This window comes from Chanodichthys erythropterus, chromosome 11 (genome assembly GCF_024489055.1).
Source record: "Chanodichthys erythropterus isolate Z2021 chromosome 11, ASM2448905v1, whole genome shotgun sequence".
Taxonomy (NCBI): Eukaryota; Metazoa; Chordata; class Actinopteri; order Cypriniformes; family Xenocyprididae; genus Chanodichthys; species Chanodichthys erythropterus.
The window spans coordinates 14,329,243-14,341,084 of record NC_090231.1 but is presented as its reverse complement, the minus strand read 5'-3'; the positions used below and the strand labels follow the sequence as shown (position 1 = coordinate 14,341,084).

The 11,842-nt window shown below is 37.5% G+C and overlaps 1 protein-coding gene across 1 annotated transcript; it reads left to right on the top strand.

Annotated features, from left to right (window-relative positions):
- Positions 1–8,640: 8,640 nt before the first annotated feature.
- On the top strand, positions 8,641–11,833 carry si:dkey-112a7.4 (calcium/calmodulin-dependent protein kinase II inhibitor 2). Its single transcript, XM_067401804.1, has 3 exons — positions 8,641–8,835; positions 9,090–9,398; positions 10,933–11,833. Exons 2-3 carry the CDS (start codon positions 9,191–9,193, stop codon positions 11,016–11,018), a joined length of 294 nt encoding a protein of 97 aa, XP_067257905.1. The 5' UTR covers positions 8,641–8,835; positions 9,090–9,190; the 3' UTR covers positions 11,019–11,833.
- Positions 11,834–11,842: the final 9 nt, after the last annotated feature.

The window sequence follows — 11,842 nt, the reverse complement described above, 5'->3', positions numbered from 1 at the left end:
GCCACAAGTAAAATCGAGCATCTGTCCTCCCTGAGTGGCTGATGGACTGAGGGAGCAGAGCTACCAGAGGGAAGGCATAAAGGCACAGAGGGGCCACCTGTGGTCTAATGCGTCTTTTTCCTTTAAGAAAAACATTGGGCAGTGGGAGTTCTTTCGATGCAAAGAGGTCCACCACTGCTTGCCTGAAGATGCTCCAGGTCATGCAAACCGTCTGGGGTGGAGTCCCCACTCCTCTGGGGACGGTCCGTTCCAGGACAGCATATCTGCTCCTGTATTCATAGAGCCCGGCACGTGCACCGCTCTCATTGAGCGGAGATTATTCTGTGATTATGATAGCGCTGTGCCCACAGAAGGAGCGCTACTGCTTGTTTAACAGGAAAGACCTGAGTCCTCCTTGGTGATTTATTGGTTCAAATTAATGCACGCATTGCACAGACTATATGTACATCATGTGTGTAAGACTCCAATAAAATGATTAGGTATTCCCTCACGAATTAATCTCTCAATGAGTAAAACTATCTGTGTCTATATTATAATATACTACATGACATTATAATATTATTTGCAAATTTATTTTTAAATCATTATTATTGTCCCTGGTTTATATTAGGGTACTCTTGTGGGAAAGTAGCAGTGGCTGGGACAAACTTTGAGCATCACCTCTGCTTAAAAAGATGCAATCTAATCCTGTTTTGATTTGATATGACAGCAAGTCCAGGATGAGCCTCGAAGAACCGAATAATCCAAGATAATTCCAAATGGTCATCAATCAAATCCAGCTAACTGAGTTAGCAACGTACAAAGAACGGGCCCCAGAGAATCTGCATTCAACAACTGACAGAGAACAAGTGAAACACAAGGGCTAAATATACACAGGACAAGACAAGCTTAACAAGGTAAAGAGAGGGTGTGGTTAATTGTCATAGCAAAACACGAGGGTAGCTATGGTAGCTAACGAGGGAAAAGCAGCAGGGAAACATGAAGTGAACAGAGCAAAAAAAAAAAAAAAAGACAGAAATTCAAAATAATAGTCTAAGACAGACCCAGAGAACACAGGCAGGGATCATGACACTCATCTTCATGATGTGATGTCTTAGTTGAATTCTTAAGAAGTTTAGTAACTATTTTCATTATGCTTTGAACCGAGATCAATCCGTTGTGATCGGAAGCATGTAGTAATCACACGTCTCGGGGAATAAGATGCGATGCACATCATAGATACACGCTAGTGGTGTGCAATGGGTTAGTGTAATGGGTTGGCATTGGCAAGCACAGCTGCCCGTCCCTTAATCTCACACGAGATCTGACACCAGGACAGCGAATAGCAACAGCAGCCATAAAAACAGTCACTGCACACATCACCTTAGAAAAGAGAGAGAGAGATCTGAAATGATGCCAGAGTCACCTTAACTTCCTGAAAGTAAATACTGTTTTGGCATACATCCCTTTCAGGTCAAATAAACTATTGTTTAGAACATTTTTGTGTAACATAATCTTATACATCACACATGTAAGTCTTCCACCATATTATTTTGAAAAAACATTGTCTGAAAATATCTTCTTTTTTTAAAGAAATTTAAAGTCCAATTTCATCGCACAGCATCTCAAATGTTGGTTTGATCATTCTGAAATACCTGAGCCAAAGTCAAATGGGTTGGAAACGCTTCTTTATTCGCAAATGTTTTATGTGATTTTTGAATTTTGTGCGCAAGTTAAACAGCTAGTGTTCTGGATAATGCCAAAAGAGCTATACAGTAATGTCAAAAGGATTAATTCAAACTATAGTCTCAGATCTAAATAGTCTATAGTCTCAAGTAAACTTTATAATCATACTATTATAACAGTGTAATTTTAATTACCTCATATGTCGACATGATGCCAGTTAATTGCACCATGTCGTTGTCATTTGGTGCAAACGTATCCACATCGCTATGATCAGACACCTTCTTAACTGCTGTTTTCTCATCTCTGTGATTTTTGTTGTGTGTTTATTTTGTTATTGAGACGAAAGTGTGCAGCACATATTCTAAGCAGTGTGGACGGCGTTGGGATGTTTGTTAACAGTATATAACTGCAAAGGTATTTTCAAACTTCTTTTTACTTCTAAGCAAGGAATTTTGCAGTGGGTATATCAGGGCACTGATTCACGTTCAATCTCTTGTACATTATGTGCACAAGTGCATGGTATGATTTTTTATTGTATTTAGACACTTTTGTCTGATTATCTGAGATGATCTCATTCCATCCAGGTGATTTCAACAATTAATACAATTTAAATTTCAAAAATCATTCAGTACTTGCAGTTTGTCATAAAAATAATAATAAAAAGAAAGAAATCAGATAATGACTTCTTTCTGCAACAAACAGATATCTCATGTCACGCACTCTGTAATGTACAAGTCACGGCGCACTGGTTTGTGTTGTGGGTGTTTGTTTCCAGAAGAACATTCAGTTAGTTTGGTGTTGAGAAAAGATGCTTATCACAGCCAATTCAGAAAGAGGGTCATAAGGGTGGAATGTAAGTGTATGTGTGGGCATCGGGTCATGTGTGTGGATGTTTGTGTGTGTGCATGTGTGGGTGCCTGTTTGTGTAAGTGTTTTCATGCTTGCATAACCATTGTAAATATGTTAATAATTCTAATAATGCTTGCAGTTTGATAGAGGCTTCCAAACAGAAATTTGGTGCAATATAATAGTGCCACTATAATACGACAGCATAACTGAATGCTGTTTTTGTTTCTTCACAGTATTTGAACATCCAAGATGTAGTTTAACCTCATTTAACGTCATCACACGAGTGATTTGATTTCACCTCAATGCCGTAATGATAACTTTCTCTTACAGCTGCATGCATGGCCAGCGACATCCGACACAGTCCATCAAGGGAAGACATGCACAGCAACCTGGAAACACATACACAAACAACCACTGAAGCAATGTTTAAGCATATTGCAGTTAGTGTGAAGTGATTTATTTGTATTTGCATGGCCATTAATACAGTGAATAGACACTCACAATCATCCATTTCTCCCCAGCATTCCCAAAGTTCAGTGCTCCACTTGCCGTCCCGTTTTACTGGGCCAGGTTGAGACTGTACCACTCTCAGGTGCAGGGGGATGCTGACTCTCCATGGCACAGTAATACCTGTGCCATTTTATTGATAATATGCATTACTATTTAAAACCTTTATTGTATTCTTCAGCATTTAACAAACTGAAACTCACAAAATACACTCTGGAATCTTGAATTCCAGGGGAACCTGTGAATTGTGGATAAATGTTCTCCAATGCATTTACAGATCTGATTAAGCAGAATCTTTTTTTTTCTTTTCTTTTTTTTAATAAATGTAGAAAAATTAATAATAATTATTCAACAACATTATTAATCATAAATCATTTTTAATCCCATAACAAAAGGAGCACACAAAATGCTTTATTAAATCAGCAGCTGTGACACTGAAAATAGTATAAACAACATCCATTCCGGTTAGACTTTATTTAGATAGTGTTATCATTCATCAATATAATATATCAGTTTATTTTAGGTGCTCATAAATACAAAAGCACAGACAATAATGAGTATTAAATGCAATTTGATAATCAAATGTGTCTAATTTAATGATTATTGCTCTAACTGGCAGCAGGTTAAGAAATTATAATGATAATGCATAAATAATAGTATTTCCTTGCAAAATACACGTTTGAAAACAGAAATGTATTATTAATATAAATTATAAGTAAGAAGACTGTTGAACTTAAGTGTTAAATAAAAAAACTGCACACTGTCATAGACGAGTAATATTTGTGTAACACATGCATTTTAGGTTTCATGAAATCAAGTAATTCCAAGAAATCTTCATGAAAACTGATATATTATCAGATTCTGCAATGCTGAGAGTGAAAATACTGAGCAGCAGATTTAAACCTCACATAGGTGATCTTTAGAAAGATCTTAGACCTCAAGAGATTTGCTTTACTGATACAATAGTAAAAAATGTACTTTTGGGTCCAAACATAGTAGTTGAACCTAAGTGGGTCAAGTGACTTGTTAGAACATGCATAATTCTTCAAATAAAGTCTAAATCTGGCCAAAGAAAACTGTCTTGGTATAAAGGCTGCTGTAAACAATGATGACCAGTGGAGATAGAGGACACAATATCTCATTCATTGTTATCATAACAAACAATAAGCATGTAGTGATAACAGAAAAACATGTTTCAACAGTTTACATACTTTTATTGTGTTGTTTTCAGATTCAGTAAAAGAGATCACACTTATAACATTGTTCGTGATTATACTAAAGTAATTTCATCATAGAGACTTTAAACGTGTCTATGTGACAAATCATTCAGAGGCACTTTATAAAGCTGCCCACTTCCATCAGATCACAAAGGAAAATTAGGAGAATTAGAAGTGGAGCACATCTTCAGAAACTGTTTCTTGGAGACTCCTTTTAAGTCTGTGTAAAAGAGAAATTTTGTATAATGATTAGTTGTTATATTTTCCATAACTGCAATTATATGTTTTCATACAAAATTGTTTAACTTACATTTTTGGGGGTTCTGGCAAATGCACTTGAGAATTTTGTTGTACTCATCAGCGGTTTTAGGTCTCTGATTCTTTATACACTGTAGACTATTATTATGATGAACTAAGAAGAGAGATTTAAATATAATATTAAAAGAGCGAAATACTTTTGTGGTCCATATTAATACTTTTAATACACAATACTTTGGCAAAAAGACTTATTTCTTACTTCTGCAGCCACAAACAGCAGATTGTTTCCAGGATCCCCTGTGTGAACAGACTGTGTGGAGACATGAGGTGACGTTAGTCTCACATCAAAAGGATAAACATTGGTATCAAAAACCATATTAATAGAATATTAGAGATGTAACTCATTCACTCAAAAGGTAATGTTAAAATACTCTCTTAGGATTAATATTAATGTGTAAACTAGTGGTGTAAGAAATGTACTTTTCCAGAAATTACCTGAGTTGTTGCACAGAATTGTGGTCAGAATCACCAAGGCAAACAGCAGGCAAATTGGCTTGGACATCTTCACGCTTGCGCTGCTCCGGCTTACTGAGGGGGTATGATTTCTGCTCTCCTTTTATCCCCTGTGTAATGATTATCTCCTTTGTCCACTTCTCACTTCATCCCCTTTTATACTCTGAGCTATTCATGAGGGTTTTAAGTTTAACGGTATAAAATAAGTCTCAACATGTTCGCTGTACATACCATAATTTTACCTGAATGAGAAAGGAGATATTGCTTGTTTACTTGTAATCTAAACAACATTACTCAAGAGAAAACATGTTAAATCTGATAAAGTTGATCCTGTCTGGTGGGATTGAATATCTAATATCTCAGCACAGGAGTTGCTTAAGAGGTCAGAGCATCTGGTGTGAATCAGAAGTTTGTTCTCTTAAAATGGAGTACACTAGAAGTACAGTTTATTTGGTCTATATGGCAAAGACTGTCACATTAAGACTAGGATTCACATTAAGACTATCTAGGATTCAAAATTATTAGGGCCCGAGCACCAATGGTGTGAGGACCCTATTGGAATTGCTCAGCCAATTCTTCTTCTTCTCCAAAATGAATCGCATTTTTGAGGGCCTAAACGTTCTCAAAAACTCATGAAACTTTGCACACGCGTCAGAAGTGGTGAAAATTTACATCTGATATGGGTTTCAGAATTAGGTGTGGCAAAAGGGCTCGATAGCGCCACCTACAAAATTTCAATTAAGCGCCCTTCGTGCTACGTTTCACGTACAGTTATGCAATTCGGTAGACAGATGTAACAGCCCAATACCTACAAAAAAGCCACTGGGGGGCAAAGTTTGTAAACCCAACAGGAAGTGAGATATTTAGAATTTTCTCTACAAAATTTTGGCAGTTTTTGCCATTTCAACATGTTGTACTTTAACGAACTCCTCCTAGAGCTTTAATCAGATCAACATCATATTTGGTCAGTCTAATCTAAAGGCCTTTGAGACGTTAAATTACGAAGATCTAGAGTTTTCGCTGAAGGGCGTGTCTGTGGCGGCCTGGCAAAGTTCGATGTTTCGCCATGAAACAGGAAGTTGTTGTAACTCGGGCATACAATGTCTGATCTGCCCCAAACTTTACATGTTTCATTAGAGTCCTGACCTGAAGACATCTATATGACAATATTCAGTTGCAGTCATAGCGCCACCTGGGGGCAGCAGGAAGTGTGGCACTTTTACATGATTTTGCCATAATTCTCCTGTATTTACTCGCTTAAATGCATGTTGCCCACTGTTCGCTGTTTTCCTGAGGCCAACGGGTGGCGATTAGCCCGGGTACGAGGGCCCTTTCATCGCTGCTTGCAGCTTTAATTATTATTATTATTGGCCACAACTGGGGGAATGACCAACCAAGATATTGTTAATATTTTACAGTTTCTCCCTTGTATATGTGTGGCAAACCGTGCAGACCATGTCTTAATGTAACAGAAAACCACTGAAACCCATTGAAATTTTGTTGCTCAGACGTTAATGTGTAGCCAAGTAAAACCTGGACGAAGATTTACTGTTGTTCTTACGTCACATACAGCATATCTTTTTTAAAATTTTGTTTTAAGTTGCCAAATTTGCCATCAACTGTGTTTCTAACTAAAAAAAACCCATATTATATTAGGTATTTCATAAAACAGTGATAAGTACATATTTACTTACAATAACTTGAAAACCTGTTTGCCAGCTATAAAGAAAGTTTTTTTTTGCACAGCTTGTGAACAGCCTGTACTGCAAGGTAGCGCATTTCCAAATGCTTAAGACCAGTTGACGAAAAACACTGCATTTACATGTTTTCTGGACATAGTACTACATGGTATTCTCTGATTAAAGCATGGTGTAAACATCATGGCACATGTACAGTAGACCTTAAGTGAAGTTGCTGTGTGAGAGTGAGCTCAAAAGATGTTTTCAAAATTTTGTTACTAATTTGAGAACGTCATGTTAGAACTAGACGGCTTTTGGGCCGTTTCTAAGAAGTTATTGGAGTAACAAGGAGGTAGCACAATTGTGTGAAATTGCTTATATACAATAGTTAAAGCTGCTGTTCGCAACTTTTTTTGTGTTAAAAATGTACAAAAATTTTATAATAACAATGTACAACATGAATCCATTTTCCAAACCGTGTTTTTGTCTTACCATTAAACATTATGGTACACTTATAATAAGTGTTCATATTCTGACTATTTCAGACCGGACTGGTAGGACCCACTGCAGAGTAACTGGGAGTGCACGATTTAAAGGGGCCGCAGCCTGAATCAGTGCATAATTAATGATGCCCCCAAAATAGGCAGTTAAAAAAAATAATTTAAAAAAATGTATGGGGTATTTTGAGCTGAAACTTCACAGACACATTCAGGGGATACCTTAGACTTATATTACATCTTGTAAAAACTGGTTCTAGGGCACTTTTAAGTAAATATTATTTTTTTAGCAGGTTAGATATTGTTTATTAATCACACAAACCCCTTTGTCAAAACCTCTCTACCTCTAAACTTGCGTATCCGCCATGTTTTTACTTTTTATTTGTGTTTGTAATTCTAATCGAATCCATGGACAATGTGCAGTTTGTTGTGGGCAATATTATCCATTAGAGTGTGCTTGGATCTGCATTTTGAATTATCACCAGAAATAGTAAATATGAAAGGGTATGCGAATTGGGATGCAGTATCAGTTTCGTTCATTTGTTTCATTGTTAAATAAATCAATGTTGTGAAGGAATCTGTTGAATGAATGATTTAACAACACAGTCATAAAGAACGGCCCCTTGTCGCCACCTACAGGCGTAAGATGTAACCAGCGAAAAGATTCACTTGAAAAATACCCGTCCCTGTTGAAAAAAAACAGCATATGCTGGTTAGGTATGTTTTGAAGCATGGAAGCTGGTTTGAGCTGGTCCTCAGCTGGTTTGAGCCGGTTTATGCTCAGGACCAGCTTAGGACCAGAACTTGACCATGCTTCAAAACACATATGCTGTTTTTTTCAACAGGGGACGTCAGCGACAGCTAGTTAGTCTGGAAAAAACAGAAAAGACTGTAATAGGCTAATAAAAACAGTGAAAAGTTCTACTTATGTTAGACATTCTTGGAATCAAATCCAAGGATTATTGTGGGCTATTGTGTTGTATAAATAATGGTATTATCATCTGATAACATAATATGGTATCGCCACACAACAGACATCCCAATTACTAGCAGTCATGTGAAGATACACAAAGCAACTTGCAATATAGTTTTTTTCTGTTTTATTTTGGACTTTATTATATCAAATCTATATCACAATTAAAGCTGCCTGTTTAAAATACTTCACAAAGCTTAGCTAACCACATTTTAACCAGCTTGCCAAGCGCTAAGGAATTTCTCATAACCTGTCTTTTGTTTCTTTCACTCCCCTTCCTGTAATGCGTTGGCAATAAGTGGTTTACAAGCAGGTCATTCTAATAAAGTAATTTAAATTCTTTCAAGACAGTGTCAATGGTAAAGTAGGGGTGAAACATTAGAGCTAACGTCCAGTGTGGGCTCTCGCGTATGTAGGTTACAGTTGGTGAGCCTACACACGGTGGGCGAACCGTCAATAACCACCTACCCGCGGTTCACAACGTGAGTTGCAGCGATCGGGTCCTCCCTCGCAGTGACGCATACAGAAACGACCAAGGAAATCCCCAAGTGAGAGTTACGACAGACTCTCACCGTCGTAGATAGTAGGCAACTTCCGACTCGCGTTGAACACGGCGTACAAATCGACATAGAAACCAAATACGTGTAAACTGTGTCCACGCTCCGGACAAATACAAGGTATGGGATCGTTTCGTTGTTTTAAATACATGTTTCATCTACAACATAGTGTAATGTAAGAGTAAGCTTTGTTGTTGACAGGCGTTAACATACTCAAGCTCATCCGGTGCATGCGAACAGTTTCTTCGTCACTTGTGTGTATACAAGGTGTATATGTAATCCGACTGTTTGTGTTTATTACTAATATTTATGGCTAGATTTCATTATTTAGGGGCTACTATGTTGATCGCTTCATGTTTTTTTACACTCCCCAGGTGTGGTAAACACAGCTTTGGAATCACTTTAGGTGGATTGAGAAACATTCGTCGCCGTCGCGGAAGTGCACAGCCAACCAACGACTTGCGGTCGTTTTTTTATGAATACACCGACCGAAGTACAACAGCAGGAGGTCATGTACGGCATGGCAGAGATGCCCGATCTCATACCACCGACAGGTGCTTTACAACCCAGTCCAGTACTCCCGTACGACCACGGACAGGCAGGGCGAAACAGACCAGACCTGTCCGCCCCACGAAGAATGCAGCGAGCCCCCAAACTCGGACAGATCGGGCGGTCTACGAGAGGTGGGTGTGATATTAGGCAGTGTTTTTATGTTAGCTTGACATGTAGTTATTTAGATTTTATTTTATTTTTTTTTTAAATCCTTGACCCAAGACCAAAATTTCTAAATCAAGTTTTGTTTTTAAAATGGTCCTCAGAGCCTCCTCAGCACTGCACATTTATGCTGTTGTTCTTCTTTAATTGAGCTGAATGAATTCCCTCAACTGGGTGTGTCAAATAAGGGAAAACATCCAAAATAAACAGTGCTTGGGAGTCTCCAGGAAAAGTTTGAAAGTCCCTGTTCTAAATGTTACATTTCCTAAAGCTTTCCAGCTACATCCCCTAAACTAACACAGCAACACCCTTGCAACTACACAAACTTCACTCAATGAGCTGCTTATAAAAATTCAAACTTTTTAAATCTATTTTAAAATTCCAAACAAATGTTAGATCTTGCCAACTACGCCAAGATGTGAGATCATGCTTCCAAGTCAGAAATTTCAGATCTGATGCCAGAAGATCAATTTGTCTTGTATCCAAAACCTGTTAACAGCAAGATTTGTCTGGTTCCCAAAACCAGTGTTTTTCTGGTACCCAAGAAGTTGAGTGAGAAAGCCAGGGAAGAGCAGTAGGAGATGAAGTAATGATGATAAAAAAGAGCAGAGTTTATTGAATAATCTTAGCTGCAGATGTTTCAATGCACAGACTTCGTCTGACCAGTACAAATCTAACAAGTGTTATGATATAGCAAAAGCAATGGAAAATACTGCTTCACAACATCATCCTGTGACGTTAAAAACCTTGAAATGGAGACATTCTCTATCTCTTACTCATGAAGATAAACATCCCTTGAAACCACACAATCTGACAGTGACATGAATGAATAACAACAAAATGATAAATGATGTCAGTCAAATAATAATAGTAACAAAATACAACAGAAGTGTATGCTTTCTTGAAGTAACACAGGTTGTTATTGAGAATCCTTAGATCCTTCATAAGTAACATGTTCCCATTTCTAGTAATTAAAAATAACTTTGTAGGGAAGTAATAATTGTGACTAATGGTAAATTCAAGTCATGTCGGAAAAATCTTATTTATGAGTCAAATGCACATGATAGACACCACAAAGACGTAATTATGAGAGGGAAAAAAACTCAGTTTTTTCTTTAATCCCAGAGTTTCGGAGTTGGGTCCGTGTCAGTGAGAAAACACGTCAGGCGCAATGAATGCAGCATCTGTAAAATTGTTCAAATTAATAAAATTAAACTTTTTGTTGTACGTACAAAATACAATAGTATTGTACGATTACGATGCAATATATGATGATTCAGAATAAAATTGAATACAAATACACAAAGCAAAACACACATCCGATGCATTCTTTATTCATCACTTCTGTGAATTTTATGTGTACGTCGCTACCAAAGTGCACCTTACGACTTCCAAACTTGTAAATACAAACTTCCCAGGAGCACTTGAACCCACTGTAACTTGTGATATTCACTTGTTTCCACTCAGTTGTCAAATGATACATTTCTTCTCTTGCCTTTACAGTGGTTATTGATGATGAGGACTTGGATGATATCATAAACAATAACAGAAGCTTCCCGGCATCTCAGAGAGTATCACCTGTTGCCTGATGCGTGACGGACTGTGCCAAAGCTGTTAGGAGGCCAGCACACCAACAGCAGGCCTACACAATTTAATCGAACTAAAATCTCCCTCTCACATGTTCTCACTTGTCGTCACCTTTCACCGTACAGCTTTTAAGGCTTTCGCCACTTCAGGATCAAACAAGAGAACTGTGGACTTTTCTTCCTGTTCACTTTATGCTTGCTCATCACTTAACTGATGTTGTGCTTCTGTAGCACTGAATGATCCTGTCTGGTGTCCTCTGTGTTGGATGTTTCATTTTTGAGGTGAAGATCTTGATGATCTCTAATGCAACAGGGCTATATTTATTAAATTTGCACTTTACTCCAGAATAAGAAAGCTAACCTCTGCAGGTTGGATTACTCATCTCCCAAAGAGGACATTTTCCTGTGAAACTGTTAACGTGTAATGCGCCATTTGGTGAGACCTGTGGTTATCTCAGTAATCGGGGTCTACCTTGACATTTTTCTGAATGACATCAGTTCATTGTTTGGAGTTTTTTGTTTGTTCACTGTTTTTATGTGCCTGTTGATTTTAGTTTGAATTGAATCAAGTATGGTCTTAAATGCATACTGATTGAGATGAACAATCAAATCTTCTAAATTGATCTCACATGTTGGTCAAAGTACATTGCTCTTTAAAATGGCTTTGACTTTTAGATGTTTGCATGGAAATTAATGGATTTTTGTAAACTGTTTTGGGGAAGTGCGGTGGAATGGGAGTAATAAATAAAGTATGCATGAGTAACTTTATTGCCATTGTTAATGTCTGGGTAGGGACTAAGTTTGTATTTTTAATTAAAAAATAATCA

What these genes read in the sequence shown, in the direction of transcription:
- si:dkey-112a7.4 (XM_067401804.1), top strand. Translation starts at nt 9,191, where the DNA reads ATGAATACACCGACCGAAGTACAACAGCAGGAGGTCATGTACGGCATG. An exon ending in GATCGGGCGGTCTACGAGAG is followed by an intron (nt 9,399 to 10,932) that starts GTGGGTGTGATA and finishes TTGCCTTTACAG; the next exon opens with TGGTTATTGATGATGAGGAC.